At 34.4% G+C, this 27,274-nt stretch overlaps 1 protein-coding gene across 4 annotated transcripts in view; it reads right to left on the minus strand.

The window, feature by feature from the left end:
* Positions 1–2,352: 2,352 nt before the first annotated feature.
* Positions 2,353–27,274, minus strand: part of LOC138314173 (uncharacterized) — a 92,370-nt gene continuing 67,448 nt past the window's right edge. For all 4 annotated transcript variants that reach the window (XM_069254361.1, XM_069254360.1, XM_069254362.1 and 1 more), the window contains 6 exons: positions 24,106–24,356; positions 14,034–14,197; positions 11,021–11,144; positions 10,422–10,588; positions 8,407–8,986; positions 2,353–8,032 (listed from right to left, as the gene is read on the minus strand). In XM_069254361.1, coding sequence (XP_069110462.1) covers positions 7,725–8,032; positions 8,407–8,986; positions 10,422–10,588; positions 11,021–11,144; positions 14,034–14,197; positions 24,106–24,193 — 1,431 coding nt within the window. In that variant the 5' untranslated portion in view covers positions 24,194–24,356 and the 3' untranslated portion in view covers positions 2,353–7,724. The remainder of the gene's footprint in view (positions 8,033–8,406; positions 8,987–10,421; positions 10,589–11,020; positions 11,145–14,033; positions 14,198–24,105; positions 24,357–27,274) is intronic.

Below are 27,274 nucleotides of genomic sequence, written 5' to 3' on the forward strand. Positions count from 1 at the left end.
GGTTGTATGTAACTAAAGGGTTGTGTGTAACTAAAGGGTTGTGTGTAACTAAAGGGTTGTGTGTAACTAAAGGGTTGTGTGTAACTAAGGGTTGTGTGTAACTAAGGGTTGTGTGTAACTAAGGGTTGTGTGTAACTAAGGGTTGTGTGAACTACATGTTCTGTGTAACTATACTAAGGGTTGTGTGTAACTAAGGGTTGTGTGAACTAAATGTTGTGTGTAACTGAGGGTTGTGTGTAACTGAGGGTTGTGAGTATGTATGGGTTGTGTGTATCTAAGGGTTGTGTGTATCCAGGGGCATAGGAAGCGGGGGGGCAGGGAGGGCAACTGCCCCCCCGTTTCCCAGGACGGGGGGACAAACATGTCTTTTTGCCCCCCCATTTTCGCACACTGAAAATTTCTAAAAATGCCTATTTGAAAGAAAAAAGGGTCCTGCACATTTTTCTTAGTTCATTCTAGAAAATTTTCCGCTGCGCAGTGCATTTCCTAAAGCGTTCAAGCTCATAATGTCAAACCTTAAATAGTAAAAATTCAATCAACACGAACTAGACTAAAAATGTCCATCAAGGGATTCTATGTACTATTTAAGACAAGAGCTGTTGGAGAACAGCAAAGCTCGCCTATTCAGAAGAAGTTGATGTTCAAGTATTTACTATTTAAACATGGAAATATGACAAATTAACAGACTCAAAAAACCCCTAAAGGGCCCCAAATTGGTTGTATTATCACGTTCAGCATCCATACAAATTAGGAAAATAAAATCATAAACATTTATGAGACTTATGCTTAAACAATTGACAAAATAGAAACTTGCTCAAAAACTTTAACATGGAAATATGACAAATTAACAGACTCAAAAACCCCTTAAAGCGCCCCAAATTGGTTGTATTATCACGTTCAGCATCCATACACATTAGGAAAATAAAATCATAAACATTTATGATTACTTAAGCTTAAACAATTGACGAAACAGAAACTTGCTCAAAAACTTTAACGAGAAATGGGACGCCAATGCTGACGCCGACGCCGGGGTGACAACATTAGCTCCCCCTATTCTTAGAATAGGCGAGCTAAAAATGTCTCTTAAAAGATCAATTTGTTTATATGTCTTAGCGAGACAATTAATTCATTTTTTATGTTACACAACAATGTGCCGATGGTGTGAAGCCGGTATATTCAGATCGAGTAGGGTTGCATAATGTTATGACGACACAATTATCATTTCTAAATGCAGGTAGCTTTAAATCGAAAAATTACCATGTTAAGAACGCTTTATAATCATTAAAATACATCGTAAAACTCATCTCAGCCATTCTAAATCGTAATTTTTTCCCCAGGGGAGACCCCCGGACTCCCCTAACACCAAATTCTCTCGCAAATTCATCAAAATGCATCGTAAAACTCATCTAAGTCATTCTAAATCGTAATTTTTTGTCAGGGGAGACCCCCGGACCCCTCCAAACACCAAAATCTTGCGCTTTCGGGTGATCGCAAAATCATCAAAATACATTGTGAAACTCATCTCCGCCATTCTAAATTACAATTTTTTTTCCCCGGGATCACCCTAAGACCCCTAATGAAACACCAAAATCTCGCGCCTTCGACGCTCACATGCTAATTAGGCCATATTGCGTATTCGTTAATATCCTTTTAGCGACCCTACTGTCTATAAATGTGTACAAGGATTAAATTTAGTGATATATGAAAAATGTGCATATATGGTTGGGAGTTGGTAGGTGCTGCAGGGGGGGGGGGGTTTTACAAAATATTGAGGACCTTTGCCCCCCCATGACGTTTCATCTTCCTACGCCACTGGTACCTAAGGGTTGTGTGTAACTAAGGGTTGTGTGTAACTAAGGGTTGTGTGTAACTAAGGGTTGTGTGTAACGAAGGGTTGTGTGTAACGAAGGGTTCTGAGTAACTATGGGTTCTGTGTCACAGTTAAGGTTTCATTGAAAGGACAAGAACAACACAACTCATTAATTAATATTAGACAAGTTTATTTGACTGAATGTTTGATCACATATGACTTGAATATTGATATTAAACTAACATGAATACGAAACATATTGTTTAAATGTTACTATAACATTCGCCCTACTGCGACAACCAATTAGTGGGTGTTTTAACCACAATAACCACACATACAGTGGGTGTTTTAACCACAATAACCACACATACAGCAAGTAATGATATACACTTACGATTACAGAAATAATAATTGAGCTTATCATTCATATAATGGAAATAATTTAATCAAAATAATGTAAATGTGCAGCAATTAAAATGTTGATCAATATGTCGCCTAAAAAGTTGAAAATATTTTATTGTCACCAATGGTTTTACTTTTGAAAAAATGATTTAAGAATTATAGGGAACACCTGTTACAGACTGTCCATCAACACTGAATTGGATACAAAGTCAATAAACAAATGCAATGATACGACTTACAAAAGATTCTCAGGAAATCTTAAAAGATGCTTGCACTGGAACCTGTTTGAAATCTGATTCACATTTACCAAGCTATGATAGAAGAGAAAAAATAGTGAATAATGTTACAGTAATGAATGTGTATTCCACCAAACTTAATCATTCAATGAGGTTTGTGGTACAATTAATGTAATTTCTATTCACCCGTGTCCCTTTGAAAGTCACACAGTTCATCTATTGTTCTGGTGAGAATTTCTCCATTGAACTTCAGTATCCAATAAAATCTCCACTTTTACAGAAATAACACCTTATATAATAAATTTCCTCATGAATAAAAACAATATGAATATTGTAGAAACAGCTGCAAGTCTTTCAACCATGACTTGCTATCATAACAAGTCGACTGTTGAGCAGTTTTCAAATCAGATGTTATTTGTTGACTATATATATATCGACACGATGTAATTACCGCTAACAATTTTGGGAGTACATTTGGATCTTCTTCGTAGAATCGAAATCTGACAATGTAATTTGAATTCAGTTTTGATCCCTCTAAACACAAAATTAAAACTTGCGCAATATTTTGTTATTTCACTTCCATGTAAACATTTTAGGTACTAGATCTGACTTTGAGTTACCTCCCTTAGCACACATAATGTAACATACAGCAAGCTGAATTTGGGAGTTTGGTTCTTAAAATATTCTAATTTCTAAATATGCCAACTTTGAGCAACTTGTTTATCATATAGAACACGAAGGATATGTAAACATGGAGTATTGATAATTCACATTTTTAATATCCTACACTAAACATTAGACACTATAACAAGTTTACATTCACCCTCATTCTGTGCAGATTCTATGGCTTTTAATTAACAGTGTGCTTAGATGCTATTAATAAACAGCTGTTTCCATAGCAACGGTTAATTCTTAAGTAACAGATATAAAATGAATGTATAGAATGCCTGTTTTAAGTCCAGAGAGAACCAATCGCGATGGGTAAACATGAAATGTCAAAGAACTGATAAAAATGGACAAGAAGGAAAAAAATCCGGTTTTAGGTACCTCTTAAACAAACTTGGAGTCCATCTTTCTGATATTCTATACATTCATTATATCTAAAACCAGGGTCAAGGTGAAATCTGTGCCGGTGATCATCCAGTGTAGTCTAGTAGTGCTAATAACATGATTGTCTCCAAATCAGGTTGGACAACATTAGCTAGTGATAGAACAGTGACAAACAAAATATTGGCTTTAAGTAAGATATAAAAACATGATAATGTGCAAACTTGCTGTGGCTTCTACTGAAATGTGGAAACCTACCACAATCATTCTGTCAGACTATACCGGAAAACTGGACAAACTTCTTCTATATAGTCCTTATGGCAAGATATGGAACAAAACTGAAACCCTGATCAGTGATTTGTAGGAAATTCTTCAGAATGATTATTAAAAGAAACTTTCATGATAATGATAGCCATGTATTATAAGACTCTTTCATATGTGGATATGAAGGATAGGGATATTCTACCTGAGGGTTTAAAAATGTAGTAGACCCGAGGCTTGCCGAGGGTTTTACAACATTTTGTGATCCCGAGGGTAGAATATCCCTATCCTCCATATCCACTTATGAAAGAGTATTTTTCTCTCATACATAGACGTTTAATTGCAACTTTACTACTAAGAATTTCCGCCATTTTGAAATGAATTCGAAAAAAATCAGTGTATGCAAATCATTTCTCCATGGATGATAATTGCGTGATATTTTCAACGCAGATTCTATTGTTTGTATCTTTTAAAGTAAATACAGCATAGTTTCTGAAAGAAATGTTAAAATTGTACCGATAAATTAGTAATTTTGTTGACACTGTGACATCATGAGGCTTTATTGAATGGGTAGCCATGCAATACAGCTTCAGGCGACATGAGTGTATTGCCCTGGACCAGCCAGTATTACACGTGTAGGTATGAGAGAATACAATGTATCTCACTTGTAAAGTACCGTAATCTTTCTTGATCTTTTAACTATCCAGGAAATTTAGACATATAGTTGTACCAATACTTGTTTCTGTTAAACATCTGAGTTTAAATTTATCGTTTACAGTTTTTCAGGACTGAAATCTTATTCTCTTTAGAATGTTGAAGGTTTTAACCTTGATTGGATTATTTAAGGCAGTCCAATGTAGCCATGAATTCCTAAACAGAAGGAAATTGAGTAAAAATCATTAGCATAATTACATATAGATATATATTCAGACAGCTGTCCTAAACATATTGTCTTAGATCTTACTTTGTAAATAAATGGCAGTACAAAATACAAACAGGTAAAGAGTATTACAAAAACATTCTATAAATATCATACAGATATAAATACAAAAGAAAATAATTTTAAAATAAATTTTGATGATTGTCAAATACTACAAGTAAATACCTAAAAACAGACTTATAATTATATAATGATGGTGAGCACAGACTGCTTGTTTTGTAAAATGAGATAAAATGAGATGTTCCACAGAATATTTGGTATGTGAAGAACTGATACCTTCTATACTTGTTATATGTGATCCTTCTTGTTCATACATCTAACATTACACCACACTTAAATGTGAACGACACTGGTCAGGATCAACACATAGAGTGGTATGTATACTGTGACAATCTTTATTAATTTCGAAAACTGAACTTTCAAATAATGTACGTGTAATACCAGATTAACTCGGGAAACCAAAGAAAGTCCACAGAATTGTCAGACAATCATATCACCACTAAACATTTTCTGATTTTCAGAATTCCATGAAAAAGATTTTTGAAGTTTATAATGTAACAAAATTAGCCAGGATTGCTTTGTGATCATAGACATTCATGTAAAATCTAACTCACTGATGAACATATACATGTATATATAAGGTTGATATTTACATAAATATTATACAAACATTTTCTAAAACTAACAATTTAAAATATTAAAACATTAAATAATTACAAAAGGACTGGTGGCTTTTACTAACAGCTGAATTATTTTCCTTTTAACCCAAAATAGTTGTACATGTGCTGTGTATAATTAATATTACCCGACAAAAATGGGTAAACTGTACATGTATTGAAAACATATTAGTGCCCTTATATGGTGCTACCATACTGCTATATGTATATAGACCCTGTGGATACCAGTGGGGTTAAGAGACATTTCCTTATATGGTAAACACTCAAAAACACTTTACAACCAATATAAGGCATTAATTAACCAAATTATTTTAAAAATTTGTTTGTGATGAACTGATGGCGAGTTTGGATTCCCTTTCAACATGTAGATGCAGAAGATTTTCATTTTTTTAAAGAACAATCTGGGACTAATTATATATGTTAATTGAAAAGTTCAAACAATACATTTAGTTTGGTTATATTTATGTGGTCGCTCTCTACCTTTAATTGTTATGGATCTTAACTTTGCAATTTATCTTTCATTTGTGAAAATATTTTTTTTTTCTCTTTAATTAGGTTCCTAAACATGTACCGATGTTTAGGTTTGTTTGTTAATCTCCGATCTTATCAAATAATTCTATTTTAAATATTTTGATGGATATATATCATTATATCTATATACCACACAATAAAAAAAGTTATTATGCAGAGATTATTTCTCATGATAGCAAATTCCGATGTTCAAGCTGTTCAATTCTATAAAAACTTATAAAGTTTTGTTAGAAATAATCAAACGACACTACTTTAGATAGGAAATACTATTAATAACACATGTACAATATATTCTTCTTAAAGATAAGATAAAACTTAGCATAAACAACAAAAAGACTCAATATATAGCACCGTCTAACTCTCAACGACATATAAACATTGACTAACAGACTAGAGAGACATGGGGAGTGTATATATACAGTAACACTTGTGAATGGAGATGAGGGGGGGGGATCCATGTAGGCTGAGGACGTTGAGTAGTTGATGCATATGATGTCTAATATATGTACAGAGACATATGTGAGAGACAAGATAATGGCCATAGGCAGAACACCAATACAAAACACTAATTAAATGCCTTGTAAATTCATCCTAAACTCTAACATCTGTGCTTTATCTTATTTTTGATAATTTGATGGTCAAATAAAAGCATGAATATATTTTTTAACGCTTTTTTTGAGAAAACAAAGACATACAAGAAATATTCATTTATGTTCTTACATAAAAGACAGCTGTTGGGGAAAAACATTTTAAAACAAAGACAATAAATAAAAGTTGATTAATGTCATTCATTTCCACTAACTTTGATGTGTTATCAATGATTATGATCTGATGAAAAACTAGGCATGCAACATATACAATGATCTAGACACATTAACACCCTGTCTTTGGCACCACCCTGTCTGCGACACCACATGTGGCTCCTAAGTCTTCATATCTCTGAGTATTTCTGGCAGTAATACAGGAGGAAGGGTGAACACATCCATATTGTATATTTGTACAATTCATAGTTCAATACACATCTTCTTCTTTGTTTTATAAGTTTTGAAAAATAAAAACTTGAATTCATCCTGAATTTTCAGCTCTATATCCCAGTGCTACAAAACACAGTTTATATATTGCACGTCAATATAAGTTCTTTGGTCAACCTCCGTTACCATGAAGTTCAGCAATAACATCCTCCATCCAGGTCACATGGTCACCACAAATATGAATATGCATTGATTATTATATGTCATGAATATTCATGACGTTCATGCAATATTATGCAAATTTGTTTCTAATCACATGATATCTTTCTATATGTACCCTACATATACTACAGTATATATTATAAATATATTAATCAGCAGATGTATGTTGACTTTTATATGACCTTGGAGAAATTACTGTTCCCTGGGATCCATCATGGTTAGTATGATAACATACATCACATGGCTGACTTTGTGTAGAGATTGTATGATCGCTTCATGTAGAACGTATAGGTAACCATCAAAATGTATCTCCAGATTCTCCTGTCATGTCCAGCAAATGAATACAATCAACCATCACAGGTCCCTGTGATATTCAGGAAACATGAAATACAAAAATATTACCACAACAAGTGGCCTTCAATCTCTTTTATAACAATTCTTCTTCCTCCACATTTATTTGTGGTTCTTCGTTGATTTCCACCTCACATATTTTACAAGAAATGATTTATTCTCAATCAATAAATATATTAGTGATTATATCCCTTGTGAATAATGTCTTCCTTTGAGAATTTACATTCCATAAGAGAGAGAGTTATCTCTCTTTGAGAGCATTACCTCCCTTTGACCCTACACAGATGTTGATTTATATCCGCCATCCTCTATTCGATTACAACATACAGCCACGATGATTGCCACGAGTCCCACCAACAGGACACCTCCAGCCACAGACCCAACAATGATATATATAGTCATCATACTCAGGTCTTTTTGATTGGTCGTTTTTGCAGTTTTCTTCTCTCCAGATGTTGAACTCACAGATATATCGTGGTTGCGAACCAAATCCATCTCATCGCTATGTCCGTAGTCCATACCATCATTTCCGTTTCCATGGTCATCATAGGGCTCTGGTGTGGATGGAAGCTCATTATCAAAATCTGAAATAGAAATAATTAATAATAGTCTACAGAGAGTTCCAGGTTTATACTCAAACTAGCAATAAACATCCACCAGAATAGGCTTGCTAAGATGCACTTAAAGGTATTACATTGGGCAAAATAGCGTAATTTTACTGAAACTAGTTAAGAATTTTTCCGAAGATGGAAGATGTCAAGTTGGCATTATGATAAATCAATGAATTCAAAATAACTACACAAAATTTATTAAACCACAGCAAACATATTTTGTTAAAAGAAATCATTTTACAGTTATTAAATGGAAAACAGAAATCAAGTGAAACTTTGAGAAAAGGAGGGTAAAAATTCATTTGAAGGCATCTATCAAACATCATAAAGACCGGTATAAAACCTACCATATTGATTTTCTTTTGGGAAGTTTTCAAGTCCTCCATAATTGGAGAAATCTGGGATGTTATATCTGTCAACGACATTGGGGTCAAGTGACGAGTACAAGTCCTCCTCTAGCCTCGTTCGTTCTCTTTGTTGCTTCTTCTTCTCTCTATCCTTCTTGTTTTTCTTCTTTTTATCCTTATTCTTTTTATTTTTCTTGTCTTTATTTTTCTTGTTCTTCTTCTTTTTATCCTTCTTTCTCTTTTTCTCATTGCCCATATTGTTAAAATCGATGTCACCAAAGTCGAAGGTTGTGTCACGGAAGGTTGTCGTGGTCGGGGCCATGGTTGTCGGGGCAGGTGTTGTTGTAGTTGTTGTTGTTGTGGTTGTCGTGGTTGGAGCTGGAGTAGTTGTGGTAGTGGTAGTAGTTGTGGTTGTAGTTGTTGTTGTAGTTGTCGATGTTGTTGGATTTGGTATGACTGTAAGCCACACGTGACGATCAATGATGGTGTAGTATGTCCCGATCCAACATGTGTATTTACCACTGTGGCTGGGCGTTACGTCAGTGATAATCAATTCACCTTCTGAGTTAGGGGTCAAATGCTGTGAAAAAAAAACCCCAAATATTATCACAAAATAACAAAACTGGATACCATCGTCATCGAGAAGGAGTAGGTACTGGAGTTTTGATATTGTATTATCAAACTACTACATTGACAAAATAATATACAAATAAAGATGACCTAATTAATCATTAAAGTTTTCTACCAAAATTTGATAAAATGGATGGTTCTGGATATGTTGAAAATGTAAAACTATAAAAAAAAAATTCAAACTAAATCTGACTTTCTGATTAGCCGATTAGTTTTTTTTAATTCTCTCAAAAAATAAATCTAAGGATGGCTTTAAAACCCAACATTATTTTGACATGATTTGAAAAAAATAATCCATTGATTTTCATTGGAATTGTATCATTATTTAACTTAAAAGGGTGAAGTGTTGTTTTGACACGTGTAGGAATTCGAAAATGGCGGCGGATGATGAAGCCTGAAATAGCTGGCAAAATCCCTGCAGCCAATGTATTCACCGGACCTTAAATGTGTTTAGAGAATTATATATTCCGGTATTGTTGATTGATGGAGCGAATCAACTTGATAATATTTCAGAAACTAGCCTAATGTCATATTGTTTATATTCAACGTCATGCAAATGTTTGAATCATTTGAACATTATACACGTTAGTTACAAAACCGACATCGGAATCGAATGAAACGAAAGGGATACCCACATGCTTCATATTATCGGAAAGGAAAACAAATACAACTTGCTGGTTTTGTTTTAATGACGTTTAAATTATTACAATTAATGAAATTATGATACTAAGAAAATATATCGTAAAAAACCGGTACAGGTAAACTGTAAATTTTTTGGTGGTGTATTGCAATATACCGGTTAACCGCGGCAGCCCTAATGCATACAGTTTGCAAAAAATTTTGTTCATATACCTATGAAATCAAAAGTGACATCATTAACTAACTAGAGAGACTTATGATGTTCAACAACAGCCCAGGATTTTCTGACATCTCCATATACATATATTTAAGCATTAATTCACTATCTTTTAATTTCATTGGGGTATGAAAGAAATTTTGTTTGCAAACTGTGTGAATCCGCGTAGCCGATTCTCACTAAAGTTTGCAAACAAAATTTATTTCATAACCCGATGAAATTAAAAAAAAATAGTGACTTAAATGCTTATAATTAATTTTCCAGACTACCTTTTAAAGTGAAATACGTATACACGTGCAATTCCATTGATTTTTTCCAATGGAATATTTTTTGCAAACTCAATACGCGACGTAAATGTTTCTATTGTGAGGTGTCAATCCGTCGGAGTTCCGCGCCAATCACAGATTTTTTTTTTCCATCAGAAAGCCAGAAACAAAGAAAAATTAATCCTATAAGGATGTCAAATTTTATTAAAAAATACTACATAAATACAATTCAGTTGTCTTGATTAAATAGCTGCACTCTTTACCTGAGGGTATCTGTCGTCTGTGTTTGTCGAACCGTTGTTATTGTTAGATTTTACCCACTGTATTGTGGCATCCGGAACATTTCGAGCTCGGCAAATAAATGTGGCATCCTCTCCTTCTCGCACCGTCACATTCTGTGGGGCCTCAATGTCAAGGTCAACAGATTGTTCTGAAGTGTACAAAGTAACTATGTAGTAAGATTTCACTGATATTCTCTATATTTTATAATGTATTTCTATGTGTTGAAGAAGTTTATAACTGTTAGTAAAAGACTTGTCAACTGTTATTTGAGATACGACTAAGGAATATGTATGGTTTGAGTCTATTTCGGTCCCCCAATTCTATGATTTTTCTTCAACAAAGTGTTTAGAAATTAAATTCTTGTATTTTAAATAGTGAGTACATCACTGATTCAATTACAATAGTAGTTCTCTACCAAAGTTTACAGCTCTTGTAACCATACAAAATATACATAAATAATGCCAAAAATATTTGGAAATACTTTTTTTGTAAGAAACAATACAGCAAATATGATATAACGGGTTTTGTCCTGTAGGTCACATGTACCATTCTACAATTGTTTTACAGTACATATACTTACTGACGACGTCCACCCTGAATGTAAACTCTATGGCTCCAGCAGGGTTGGATACAATACACTTGTAATCACCGTTGTCGGCCATTGAAGCAGCATTCATTATAAGAGAGTATCGATGTTCCCTCGACTGGTAAATATAAAACAAATCACAGTTAATACAGGCTATTTAGAATACTCTGATTTTTCAGATTGATGAAGATATTATATTCTCCCATACATCACAGGGATATCCCGTGGTTGCTAGGGAAAAGATATCTCTATCTTACACAGGAGGATGTACGACAGCTCACACGCGCTAGACAGTAAAAAGACGTCATCAATACATGCGGCGTAACTGCGGCACGCATTGTAGATGACGTCATCAATTTTGACGCATAACGATGTTCCTGCGATAATGGCGCGATGAAAAAGCTGGAAACCAAGTGGAATTTCGTCATTTTACTACTAAGTAAAATATATTAATAGAATCTAGTTTATTAATAGAATCTAACATGGGTCTGTGAAGTGGACAGGGATATCTCAACGTTAACCCTCGTGAAAGATTTTGGCTGGCAAGCCTCGGGTTGACAGGCCAAAATCTTTCACTCGGGTTGAGATATCCTAGTCCACTTCACAGACCTATGTAAGATTCTATTAATATACCACAATCATATATGCAATATAATATTCAACCAAATACAGAACTAAATAAGTTCTTGCATAGCGGTACCCGAGGTAGTCATCTCATCAAGAGTTGCCTATAAATGGCTTTTTTTTACCTTTATACGCATAAATAATATGAGCACATAGTGCATAGTCCAGTACAACACAGCAGCTAGTGAAATCACAGGTCGATCTTAAAAAGGGAGGCTGTATTATTAATTAAGTAATGATGATCATTAATTCATATGACTGGATAAAACTGTTATATACAGTGTGAGTTTGGTAAAGTTGACAAGTTAAAGCTCTCCAGATTAGGTATGTGACTGTAATGACCACTTGTAGTGGTCACAAGTGGTCAGTTTTCTGTGTGATTAATTTATATCATTATCATTATATATATATTGGCAGTAAATGCTAGCACAGACCTAGCTTGTGAGGATAAACATCAATATACAGTCAATTTCAGTATACACTGTACCAGGTCAGGACCACCACCCTCCTTAAAGCCATACCATCCTGACCTTCCAGGGGTTACTATCTGACCTTGATAAAATTTATATTTGAATTCTTTTAAGCTTGTTTTATTTTCTTTTGCCATTCATGGTATTCTCATCCTAAAAGATTCATTACAATCCCTGTGAAATCATCTTCTGCTTAATTTTATACTAGCACTGGTACGTACGTACTATAATATGGCTTGATAACTCTTGTATCCTGACTTTCATCTCAACAATCTCTCCCAAATATACAATTATATACCTTGTATTCCATGTCGACAATTGTACTTGAGACAATAATATAAGAAATCAATATTATTTCTGTCAGATGTCTATAAGATCTTTACAGAATTTACCACGCTGAGCCCATGTTCCTATCACCTTATCATATTCCTTCAAAATTCCATGTTCTGACTCTATCGTTCTTACTAGTGTCGATTTCTGCCTTTGACGAGGGATGGTAACGATGATACCAATATTGATGTTAATAGCGCTATCTCACGTGCCCTAAAGCTGTCAGATAGAGTCCTAGCCTATGTGTTAGACATTAATATCAAGTTTACTTGATACAATCTGAGACTCGTAGCTGTGTTTGTACTCTACAGAGGTATAATCAATCATATAGCTCAAAACTCTGCCATCAACTTCTAAACAGATCAGCGCAAGTGTCAAATGCATGAATGTTCAAATTCTTAAATAGTCATTAAGTTATTTTATACTACCACATGATCATGATCAGTGGCATTGATTCTCAAACCAAAATAATAAACCATGAAAATTACTCTCTATCGATCAAAAATGACTCCATATTTCCAATTGACTTCGATTTGATTTAATATAATGTTGTAATTACCATGGTATTATTATCAGCATGGACTCATGGACAAGAATTTGAACTGGACATCAACTCTTCAATACAAAGAATGTGCCAAAATGCAAGTTAACTATATCCAACAAGAGGCCCATAGGCCTTAACAGTCATCTGACTGTTGGCACAATACAGCACCTCAAAGAATACAGTAGTGGCAAACAATTCAGGCAATACAAAGAACTTTTTTAATAGAAGAAGTTCAGTTTCTCATATATTTGATGAATTTGACCTTGAACGAAGGTCAAAATCATTCATTTTAATAAACATGGTATCTCTTTATACAAACATGCTACTGGTCCAACATAAGGTCTCTTAAATATACACAAGAAGTAGTTTAAAGATTTTAGCCTAGTTGACCCCTGTGACCTTGAATGAATTGAAGGTCAAGGTCATTCATTTGAACAAACTTAATAGCGGTTCATTTCAGTATGTCACAGGCTCAATATCAGGTCTCTAGGCCTTTTACTTATTGATCACAAGAAGTCGTTTAAAGATTGAAGCGTAATTGAACCCTGTGACCTTCAAAGAAGGTCAAGGTCATTTATTTGAACAAACTTTATAGCGGTTCATTCAAGCATGTCACAATCCCAATATCTGGTCTCTAGGCCTCTTAATTATTCACAAGAAGTTGTTCAAAGATTTTAGCCTATTTGACCACTGTGACCTTGAATGAGGATCAAGGTCTTTCAATTGAACAAACTTGGTAGGCCTTCATCCCAGCATGCAGCAGGGCCAATATGAGTATCATTGGCCTTTCGATTCTTAAGAAGTCATTTGAATGAAACATTTACGGACGGACGAAGCATATGCATGATGACTATAGGTCATCCTGACCCTTTGGGTCAGATGATCTGACAACCCTGAGTGATCAACCATGCATTGACTAATCAACCCTATTAGTCCATTTGACCTAACTGTACATTCAACAGTCCACATTGCATTGATTTCAAAAGAAGCTGTACTGTTTCTATTACAAACTAGAATTATAATCAGCAAATACATGTACCTTTTTGCGTGCGTTTGTGTCAAATCTGTTCCCATTTTTGTACCATTCGATAGTCGGTCTTGGCTTGCCGTTGGCTCCACAGTTGAGACGAATGCTACTGCCTTCTGTTTTGGCAACGATGGCGTCGTTGGTGTAGGGGGCGGAGTCTTGGCGCCAAGAAGGGGCTGTAAAGGCAATCACATTTATACATTAGGAAGACATCGAGATGTGATCTGAACATGATTCTTAACATATTTAACTCCAATATACCGACTGATCTGGAATTGTCATATGTACAAAAGTCAAAGCTATGATTAGAACCATCCTCCCTCCACTTTGTCATTGCTTTCTATACCCAATGTTCCTACTACAATATTCCGTAATTAACCTAATAATTGCCCAGGATCCAATAAAGTTCCCTACCCCTTAATGAGGCCTCACAACTCTTACCTCAAATTAATATGAAAATCATGTATGTTTCTTTATTTGATTTCCTTTGGAAACTGGTGAATTGTTATGGCTTGTATTGTACAATAATTTTATGAAACGCTAGATCAGATTTGGTTCTATCCAGCGCTCCCTATTTTTTTTTTAAACTTTTAAATGCCTCTCCTGGGCCCTCATTTGGTCGAGTAGGATAGGTGGCATGGGGTGTTTCTCTCAGGCCAACAATATCTATACCTAGTTTTTTTTAGAAGTTATTAAAGAACCTTATAATAAGAATTTCATGCCAGTGTATGTGATACTGACAATTTGTTTTAACGTTACATTCAATTAGGACTCAAAATCTCTAATAGCCATGATTATGTATTTTAACAATTGTAAAATCTAGTAGAATTGTATCACTATGGTTACCATATTACTTGGATTGATGAGCTAGGCTTTAAGTTATCTATATCTATAATGTTTAATGTAAATGATCTGACGATGCATGACATGTTCAGTATAGCTTAGGTATAGGTGATCCATCAGTCACAGAACAATACATTTAATTACTTCCTCAAACTTCACCAAACCCTACTTGTCCAGCTCAAACGATACTCCATTATATAACACACACAAGGTCTACAATTATTTTATTCCATATTTAGGTTTAAATATATTTTTCATTCCAGGAATAAGTACAGTAAAACCCCTATAACTAAAACAGCAGGGGACCAGATCAACAGTTCCAGGAATACAGGGTATTCGAATCATCCCAGGTTGGCCATGTGATACGATTTGGGAGCTAGAGGTTTCGATCTATAATTACGGTATCGCTGATGTCGATCACATATGATGCAATTTCGGTTTTCCAATACTTCTCAAAAGTTTGATACATGGTGTTGAACTGTGGTGGTAATTTCTTTCAAAACGTGTGATATTTCGTGCAACATTTCTCTTTATGTATATAGTATATTGGTGCTTTTATGAATCTGAACCATCATATTCGAATTCCCTTACCTACATTTTATGCACCAAGCGCGTAATTCCGTAATTTTACGTACCGATATATTTTACACAATAACTTTTTCTCATTTGCGTAAAAACTGCGTAAGTTTTTATTTTACTCAAGTTTTACATAAATTTTACGCACTTTTGGATCAGATGCGTAAAATGTAGGTAATGGTATATATAAACATCCATATTCACACATTGTATATTTTATAATGTGATGGTGAAAATTACAAGACAACAATGAGATTGAAACACATCTTTATAATGTAATGCTCTATGTAACATCTAATAGACAAAATAGATCTTTTATATCATAATGGTCCCAGTAACGACAAAACAGATGTTTTATATCATAATGGTCCCAGTAATAATGACAAAATAGATCTTTTATATCATAATGGTCCCAGTAATGACAAAACAGATGTTTTATATCATAATGGTCCCAGTAATGACAAAACAGATCTTTAATTCCGTAATGGTCCCAGTAATGACAAAACAGATGTTTTATATCATAATGGTCCCAGTAATGACAAAATAGATCTTTTATATCATAATGGTCCCAGTAATTAATAATGACAAAACAGATCTTTTATATCATAATGGTCCCAGTAATGACAAAACAGATCTTTTATATCATAATGGTCCCAGTAATTAATAATGACAAAACAGATCTTTTATATATCATAATGGTCCCAGTAATGACAAAACAGATCTTTTATATCATAATGGTCCCAGTAATGACAAAAACAGATCTTTTATATCATAATGGTCCCAGTAATGACAAAACAGATCTTTTATATCATAATGGTCCCAGTAATGACAAAACAGATCTTTAATTCCGTAATGGTCCCAGTAATGACAAAACAGATCTTTAATTCCGTAATGGTCCCAGTAATGACAAAACAGATCTTTAATTCCGTAATGGTCCCAGTAATGACAAAACAGATCTTTAATTCCATAATGGTCCCAGTAATGACAAAACAGATCTTTTATATCATAATGGTCCCAGTAATGACAAAATAGATCTTTTATATCATAATGGTCCCAGTAATGACAAAACAGATCTTTTATATCATAATGGTCCCAGTAATTAATAATGACAAAACAGATCTTTTATATCATAATGGTCCCAGTAATGACAAAACAGATCTTTTATATCATAATGGTCCCAGTAATGACAAAACAGATCTTTTATATCATAATGGTCCAGTAATTAATAATGACAAAACTAGATCTTTTTATATCATAATGGTCCCAGATTAATGACAAAACAGATCTTTAATATTAAATGGTCCCAGTAATGACAAAACTGATCTTTTATATCATAATGGTCCCAGTAAACATAATGACAAAACAGATCTTTTATATCATAATGGTCCCAGTAATTATTAATGACAAAAATCTTTTGATCTTTTATATCATAATGGTCCCAGTAATACAAAATGATCTTTTTATCATATGGTCAGTATAAATGACAAAATAGATCTTTTATATCATAATGGTCCCAGTAAATGACAAAATAGATCTTTTATGTCATAATGGTCCCATACAAGTAATGACAAAACACATCTTTAATTCCGTAATGGTCCCAGTAACATCGACAAAACTGATCTTTTATATCATAATGTCCCATAAGTATAACAATAATGGATCCAGTAACATTTAATAGACAAAACAGATCTTTAATTCTGAAATGGTCCCAGTAACATCAACAAAACAGATGTTTTATACCTTTAATGGCCCAGTTACATGAAAAAAAAACAGATCTTTTATATCTAAAATGGTCCCAGTAACATCAACAAAACAGATCTTTTATTCTGAAATGGTTTTATGGCTATAGTTAACATCAAAAAAACAGATCTTTATATGTATACCTTAATGGATGCAGTAACAAAGACACAATGTCTTAAGTTTTTCTGATAATTGGTAAGTAATGTTTTCTGATCAATTTGACCATCTTACACACTAAATAACAACGTCATTGCCCATCGATTCCTCTCAAAGATGGATAACTCTGTTTGACAAAACAGACAATCAATCCCATCAAGTTTTAACATCCTTTTATGACAAATATCCAATGCAAAAATTTAATCATAAAATTGTCAAAATTTACTCAAAGTAAATAATGAAATCCCTATTTAGTTTGACATTCTAACATTTCCACTCTTCAATCGTCAAGAATTTCTGGCTAATAAAGAAAGTAATGACATCATATTTATGAATAATATCATCACTAATTGCATATTTGCAATTTTATTACAGATAATTAGGTTGTTATTTGACAATTTGATGACAGGAAAATATTCTAATTCGATAAAACTGACCATCCAGAAGCAAGTGGAAAACAGTGAATTTTAGCATGAAAATACGAGCTTGAATTTGAATATCCCACAGCCACATATATACTGTAACAAGCAATGATCTTAAAAATTAATTATAGCACTTTTCACATTAAATTATGCGCAAAAACATCATTACACTAAATATAAACATATGTATCTATCATTTGCATACATTTACATTTCCTGTTTTTTGTACCTTCGATTTTTCAGAATATGATGACTACGGCTACCCAATATATAACTGTATATTTATATATATTTATACTCATGCCACAAAGTCGTAATTAAAACCGCTTAGTTAAAATACATCTATGGTACATGTATATATATTTTTGTCACCTTTAAGATAATCCAAGATGACCGCCTAAGATTCATTTTGAATCCAGTTAGCCCAAAAAGTCATGCACAACAGATCTAAATGGCATGGACAATCATATCCTACCATCCTACCATGGTTACTGTACAAGACGGACAGATAGAATATATATAGCCCGCCCCGTATTGATATGAAGCCCTAAAACAATAATTATAAATGGATTGATTTATTGGAAACAAAACTAATTATAACGAATCCATCGTCTTCTTGAGTTTACCAGTATTTCATAAACTCTTATATTTACTCTAAGTTACCTCCGAGAGTTATATCTTTAAATGAATAAATTTCAAATAGTTCTTAATATCTGATACATAGGGTGGTGTCTACAGCCGTATATAAGTATGGACAGAACTACATCTCCTTTGGTATGATTCTGACTGCAGATTTATATTTATAGCCATCATTAGGCTAGAATCATATTCAAGTCATGACTAGAAGTCTGCCCAAGTCTTCCAAGCGATATACGGATATACTGATATCAATGATGGGAAGACACACGATTACCTTAAGAATGAAATTTTTCTTGACATGGTGACATTTTGCGCTTTCTTATCGCTAACTGTCGTCCCTAAATCAATATAACAATTTTCCAGGATAACTTTTCTGTTTTCAGGCCAGACGCTAGTCAGCACCAAGATGGAGGTTCCATCAAATTATTGCAACATTTGACATGAAATCGACCATGATCGGAATGAAAAGCCAACAAGATTGAGAAGAAAGGGAATGATGACATCACAAAAACTGGCCCTGGGTGATGCAGTTGGACCATAAGATTGGCTCTGCCTGGCATCTAATTTCAGGAATCTAATGCATTGGTTTAAAAGGAAACACAGAGGAGATCATTAAAAACTGTCAGAATCATCTTTTCTAAAAACCTTTTGATGACTCAAAATAACATGCAAGACATCACACAAAATGTCAGTATGCTCCATATTTAGACATCACACAAAATATCAGTATGCTCCATATTTAGAGAACTGCTCCCTCATCACACAAAATGTCAGTATGCTCCATATTTAGAGAACTGCTCCCTCATCACACAAAATGTCAGTGTGCTCCATATTTAGAGAACTGCTCCCTCATCACACAAAATGTCAGTATGCTCCATATTTAGAGAACTGCTCCCTCATCACACAAAATGTCAGTATGCTCCATATTTAGAGAACTGCTCCCTCATCACACAAAATGTCAGTATGCTCCATATTTAGAGAACTGCTCCCTCATCACACAAAATGTCAGTATGCTCCATATTTAGAGAACTGCTCCCTCATCACACAAAATGTCAGTATGCTCCATATTTAGAGAACTGCTCCCTCATCACACAAAATGTCAGTATGCTCCATATTTAGAGAACTGATCCCTCATCACACAAAATGTCAGTGTGCTCCATATTTAGAGAACTGCTCCCTCATCACACAAAATGTCAGTATGCTCCATATTTAGAGAACTGCTCCGTCATCACACAAAATGTCAGTGTGCTCCATATTTAGAGAACTGCTCCCTCATCACACAAAATGTCAGTATGCTCCATATTTAGAGAACTGCTCCCTCATCACACAAAATGTCAGTGTGCTCCATATTTAGAGAACTGCTCCCTCATCACACAAAATGTCAGTATGCTCCATATTTAGAGAACTGCTCCCTCATCACACAAAATGTCAGTATGCTCCATATTTAGAGAACTGCTCCCTCATCACACAAAATGTCAGTATGCTCCATATTTAGAGAACTGCTCCCTCATCACACAAAATGTCAGTATGCTCCATATTTAGAGAACTGCTCCCTCATCACACAAAATGTCAGTATGCTCCATATTTAGAGAACTGCTCCCTCATCACACAGAATGTCAGTATGCTCCATATTTAGAGAACTGCTCCCTCCGATCCCTGCAGCAATGCCACCATTGATTGGCTCTTCTACATCCTGTTTTCATGGAAGTCTGCTGCTGCTGTTAGCTCTACATCTTTCCATTTATACATTGAAAAATAAACTTAAGCTTAAGACTTTTTTTCTATTTCCAGCCCAATGGGACCAAAGTGTAAATAATTTGATTTTATAACAATCCTGTCGATTGACCTGTAGCAAATGCCTGTTACATTTAACAAGTCAAAGATTTGAAAAGTTGATGCTGGAAGCCAGTCCAAAGACTGCATCACACAAATCTAATATAGAGCCATTAAAACAGTATTACGGAAATAAATATTTTGTGATGTTTCTAACATTAACCATGGAAAAAGAATTGTAGTCGCCTCAACCATTTGTTATGGTAACCATAGAGTAACAGAATCAATGGTAGACACAAGCCTAGCTAGGTATGGCCTTGGAGACATTAGACTGGCCACCCCTGGACTATCTCATAGTAAAACTAAAGGCAGCTCAGGGGAACAAATCTGAACCAATCACAGGCCTGCAAAAATTTTCTTTGAAGACTACAGAGAGATTGATGCCCTACTTAAAAGAAACACTGTTAACCATAGTGTACCTTTTATACAGCTCTTTTGATGTACACCAAAGGAATAAAATACCTGTTTTGTTGCCTCCAGTTTTACTATGAGATAGATCAAGGGCGTAGAGATCTATGTGATCAGAACCCCTGGATTATCGAGGAAGGGGGGGGGTGGGGGGGGGGTGGGGGGGGAGATAATCTTCTAGTATAAGCATTCTCGGGTGATCGCGTGGTGTAGTGGTTAAGGTGCTCATCTTTCATCTAGCCGGCCCGGATTCGACCCTGCCCGGTTTCCTCCAACACTAAGACCCCTCGAACACTTACATGGCAGGCCATCGAGAGTGATTTACATAAGTTGTATAACTTGTTTCTCAATCGATGTAAAATAAATAAAGTTTATAAGCATTCTGCAGAGAAAATCTTTTCAATAACTTAGGGTCTGGTGACCAGTCTGTGGAAATATGTACAAGGATGACTGACAAAACTGGGACACCATGTAAACAACCAATAAATAATTGATTCCAGCTGGATATCTTGGTAACCATGGAAACAAAATTGATACTTGGAAATGAAAAATGCCTCAAATATGTGAAGAGAATAAATATCAGATGCACCATTACTGACACAATTCTTGGTAACCATAGAAACAGGATTTTATACAAATTTTACATAATTACCATGAAAACAGAAATATCCCATATACATGCTGGCCAACTCAAAAAGAAAATCCTTTAAGCCTCGGGAAATAAAACAATTTTCACATGACCAAGCGTCTGCTGGAAGCTGATCTCATAAAATTTTATAGCACTGATCATGATGACAGTGGCAGTAACGAATGGTAAAATAATAGCAGTAGAAATATCATAAAAATTACTGAGAAAATCAGAGCACATAAACACATGTCTCAAAATAAGATGTTCCAATATGTGGACCAGAGATGGTGGGTTTAAGTTGAATGAGCTGGCCTGAAAGCCTGTGATACTGATGCCATTAGTTTGCCTGGTAGAATGACACTTACAAAGAAAAGCACTCAGAGCCCTATCCTGCTAAGCACTGATAAGACGTTGTTCTGATTCAAGCTAATGATTACTTAACTCAACTTCATTTCTTTTCCTACAACTTTTGAAATCTTGAAAAAGGTCTCCTGGTAGCGCAGGATTCAAATTTCTGTGAGTTTCACGATTGCCCGTCATTTGTGATTGGTACGAAGATAATTCAGTAGAACTATACATGCTCCTGCATCTAATTCTCCCTCTCCCATCATTTTTTTTCTTTCTTCTGAATTACACATTTTGAAGCATCTTATGGTGTGAAATTGGAAGTATACCAATATTATCGATACCATCATTCTTTGTGACTCCTCAAAATAAACTTTAGGAATGAAAAACTAGCCATTTTTTGCCTTCGTTAATTGCTGAATCTATATATAAAGCCATACACCACTAGAGTAGATCTGACTGTATGTGAATTAGGATGGGTGGTTCTGTTCAAGATTCATAATTAAGTGGCTTGATTGGAAAGTAGAATTTGAAATGAAGTTTTGAAGTATTTTCTTAATTGAATTCACTTGGGTTGCGTTAATTATTTGATTATAAATATGACCATATATATATACCATCACTCTACATCCACAAGTGTTACTGATATAACGATATTGCAGTGATTTATAAACAGGGTTCTAATCAGTATACTATTTTGACTTTATATCAGTTTAATTTCATCGTATATTTTATCAGCAAAGTTAGGATTTTGACAAACGCCTAGAGGATTTGAGGATATAACAGGATAAATATCCTATTCACTGAGTCATCTGCTAATTTAAAACAGGTTCATTCAGTTTATACAGTTCCAAACATTGGCTGGTGATCAAATTTACCTTTTTTATTTTACGTCAAGTGACTACAAATTACATACAGACCTGTCCATAACGACCATTTAAGAGTAAACAAAGTCCTTAATTAATTATGTTTAGTGTATAAGAACAGTGCAAGTGTTAATAACGTTTACTATATGTAGATTCTTTCATGCTAAGAGAACCAGCTAATAATATTCTGTCATTGATATCCTCTATATATTAGGCAAAACAAAAAAATGTCTGTTTAGGGTTACCGGACCGACCTTAATTTTTTCCCCAACTTTTCTACGCAAAAAAATTAAAAGTCAGTATGATTTCGATCTCAGACTCTGGTTCTAGCCATTACTTTAGAGTCAAAGACACTAAAAAAAAAATCTCCCAACCTACTAACCCTATTTTTTTTGCCAATGTAACCCTAAACAGACATATATTTTTTTTGGCCTTATAGAAATAAAGAATTAAATACAGTGGTGTGTAAACCATACACACGTGGTTTGGCAGGTTTTACTTTATCAAACCTTTACCTAAAATCTCTTTATAATGTGTTATTTTTGTACTGGAGTTATCAATGGATCAAAGATATGAGCTGATATCATGATCATTTGTCAATATCAATTACCCACATTTATCTTTAATTTCAAACAGGACTTCTCTTGTTTTTATCAATAACTTCCCTTTGTAGTTCATTTTAAACATGATTTCTATAATTCTACATACATTATTAAAACTGGGTTTTTTTTCCACCTTATGTACGGTCCCTCTACAAACCTGTCTCCTTATATTACTTGGATTGTTTCCCCTTCCAATTCACTGTTGTAAAACAAGACATACTATGACTTCATAGTATCTAATTTGTTGCTTTCCTGCATTATGTAGCTGTTATATACTACAATACCCAGTTATCTCCCTTAGGAAGTTGTCTTCTCCTCATAACTTTTTGTTCCATTTTTATCAATCCCTAACGAAAATTACAATCTGTACATGTTAAATTATGGTATATATAGTGGTTTTCCCTTGAAAATGAAAGGTAATTGATCAGTGGTGTTTTTTAGATATCACATATATAGAAATGACACTTCCCATCGAGTTCCCATTAATTACTGACGGTATAGATTTCATTCCATATCCCTATGTATTTTATTATATCTGTGGATGGCTTGGTCAGCTGTTGGCGAGGTTATTTTTGTGTGGTTAGAATCCCGATACCAATGATAAAATGTCTACTGAAGCGAGATAATACACATCCAATAATATCTTATATAGGCACAAATAACCTTGGCTTATATTCTAACTGAATTCACTCATTTAGGTGTAATCTATGTACGGTACGACGAATCTCCTTGACAGGAGAATTCCAATTAAGGAAAATGATTGGTAGCAGAAACGATTTCTGTACATCAAGGCTTTTGTCACGAGCATTGCAGCCAAATGCAAATTCTAGAAACATTCTGCATGATCAGAAAGTAATATTTTGTTAGCTAGACAAATCCGTCAGATCAAAATTGGAATTCTCATTAAGTTTTCAAATCTTCTTCCTTTTACTACAAATCTGCCTTAGGAAGAAACTCATTTATGACATGGGATTCTGTTTACATATATATATTCAGCACTATTATGAAAGATACAAACTAACTTACCTTTTTGTTTTTTTGCACATGAAATGAATGAGATACAGGTACACAGGACGGTTGCCACGGACAACAAATCACAGTATCGCAGCTTCATTTCGCAGATTGATGTGGAATGATGTAAGTCATAAAACTTATCTACTTATTTTAACAAATTATCCAATGATTCCACTGAAATTCATTTTGGATGAAAACTTGCTAGCCGACACATTGTGTTCCTCGTATCTACAGCTCCGATGCTGATCCTGAATCCAGATAATCTGAAAGATATAATAATCTACATATCACACTAAAGCTATTATTGATTTATCGAAACAAGGAAATACAGGGGTGTAAAATGGATACTGTACAAATATCACTGAATATTACACATGCATATGTATATCATTAAAATGCGATAAGAATATTTTTGTCAATTTAATTCTAACATAAACATGCATAAATTAAACATATATAACATTTTAATTGCTGATGATAGAAAGATTATTTATTCCTGAAAATAATTTCTTAAAAATTTGTATAAATTGCTAGGTTGTTAAAAATAAGACATATTTACAAAGAACACAAACAAAAAGAGTTAGTACATAAATCATGGAACAAGATTGATGAAACCTTTGTATTAAAACAGGTATGATAACGTATAGGATTTTTAATGCTGAGGAAAGATTCAAAACTTTTCACAGATCACTATTGCAGCCACCACATCTATGTTTAAGAAAATTCACTTTTGTCTGAATTTGTTTTCAAAAGCTTTTCTCATTTGATCTCTCTGCTAGTTCTGTCTTTGCCAAAACTGCTGAAAGTTTCGTGACACAAGTTAAAACCCTGTAAATCAGTGTTGGCGTTTCCATGGTAACATTAAAGGTAAGTATCCTTTGTGGAGAGGTATAAAACTTCAGATCATAGCTCTGTATATATTGTACCCATGAAATCAATACCATGCTTTTTGTTTGGGAGCGGGTCCCATTTTTCATTATTTATCAGCCTACAACTTTATGACAAAAACTCTACAAGAAACCTAAACGACAGAATAAATCATACGCTCCTGTTCCGTTGCTCCTACTGTGAGCATCATGTACTTCTCCGAGTCCAAGCATGTGTTTCGTGACAAAACCTGACGAGGAATTGTAGAAAGTGCACTTTCATGACAAAGGTGATTATACACAGCAGTGTATTCATTTCCTGACAAAACTCTTTACTGCTGAACTTTCAAATACATGGACAAGGTAGCATTGTCTCCCTCTTTTCCAAACGTAGTTGGAATTGTGACAATAAAAGCTACGTGACCTTGACCTTTTTGACAATATAAACTCCATTAGTTAACCTTTGACATAAAATATACCAGAAAAATCCTAATTTGACAACAAAAAGATTGATCAAAGCAAAAGCATCTCGAAAATTATTCCTTTTGTCCATGTCATTGTTAACTTTGATACATTCAGACACAAAATGCACATAGCCTGTTATATTGTCCAAAATCCTCAGACAACATGGTGGCTAAAATACTTCTTAAAACATCACCCATAACTGAAAATTGCAGGTTTGAACCTGAAAGTGTTGGTGACCTGATCAGGTCCGTATTGGAACAAGAAGACCAGAGTAGAGGGAGTAGTAAATTGACTTGTTTCCCTAAGTACATCAGCTATATTAGAGTGGAAGTCATGCGGTCACAGCCACCGGAACATCCCATCAGATCATCCCATCGGAACATCCATAAAGTGCCGGTGTCTAAACCAATCTAGATCAATCAGAGGTTTGTCACATCCCATAACAAGCCACACTGATCACAGATTGGTTCTCTCTTTCCAGTCCACAAACAACTTCGATCCTCAGAGCTTCGTTATACTTCACACAGTCCTGTAAGGTCCATGACAGATTCTCACCAAATTGTTTTAATTCAATTATATATTGTCCCAGACCATTTGAGCCCTCACATATAGCATTCAAAGGCCATCCTAAAGCTTGATGTAAATAACACATGGAACACTTAATCTAGGGGTGCAACATGTGGTGTCAAGTCATATAATTGTTGTTCAAATTTCACCAAATCTAGGCTAGGCACGCTAGGAAATGAAAATCTTTTTTTGATTTTTTTTTTTTTTTTTTTTTGCCCACCATCACCAAGAGACGGCTGCAGCCATCTTTCATTTAATAGTTGAAGTCTGTTGCCAATATTTGGAAGAAAGTACTGACGGGTTTTGCTTCAAATTTTCTATGTATAGACTCCCATTGGGCCTTAATTGTGCATATTGCAATTTTGATAGTTGAAATTTATTACAAGCTATATTTTTTCAGGAAGTGCTGAAGGAATATATCCAAATTTCCTAATTATGTAGTTAGGCTTCCTTTGATTACAGATGCAAATTTTTGAACTGATTAGGAAGCAAGATGGCCAACAGGCAGTCATGTTGGATTTTGAAATTTTGCATTTTCAAAGGTACTGAAAGGAATATTACCACTGAGTTTAAACAAAGGTTTGAGTTCTGATAGTATAACTAAGTCCATTCTACCATGGTTGTTACAACTGTAGACATAGACTGGCCACCAGACCCTAAGTTGCTGATAAGACTTTCTCAGCAGAGTTCTTTACTAGATTATCTCCCCCTCGTTGAAAACGAGAATCAGGCATGTAGTAGAGACAAAAATAATCAAGCCAAATTTTAGTGATTTTTTTTTTATTCTAGAGACTGGTGGCCAGTCTACTGTAGACACGAAATTAACGATTTTTCAAAGCCTTTTTTGTCTGACCATATATAGAAGATTGACCATATGCATCCTGATCTATATGTCTGAAGTACAGTTATTCTGTCTAATCAATTAAATATTAGGAGATTGAATAAGTACGTCCTGGTGTAATCAAGACTGGGGTAAATAATGTATACCTGTGGTCCGGAGATTGTAGGAAATCTAGTGATCTGGTGTGGGGAAAGGAAGTGTATACCCACGATTGTGACATGGGGAAAGGAAGTGTATACCCACGATTGTGACATGGGGAAAGGAAGTGTACCCACGATTGTGACATGGGAAACAAACAACTCTGATTATTTTCACAAGTTCAATTTCTAGCATTTGTTTGTAAATTCTTAAAGATGCTCCACCGCTGGCAAATGGTATTTTTTCATTATCAAAAACAGGAGCAGACGATTTAGTATTTTTTTCGGTTACAAAAGTTACTTAC

This window comes from Argopecten irradians, chromosome 2, assembly GCF_041381155.1.
Source record: "Argopecten irradians isolate NY chromosome 2, Ai_NY, whole genome shotgun sequence".
In the NCBI taxonomy this organism is placed as follows: domain Eukaryota; kingdom Metazoa; phylum Mollusca; class Bivalvia; order Pectinida; family Pectinidae; genus Argopecten; species Argopecten irradians.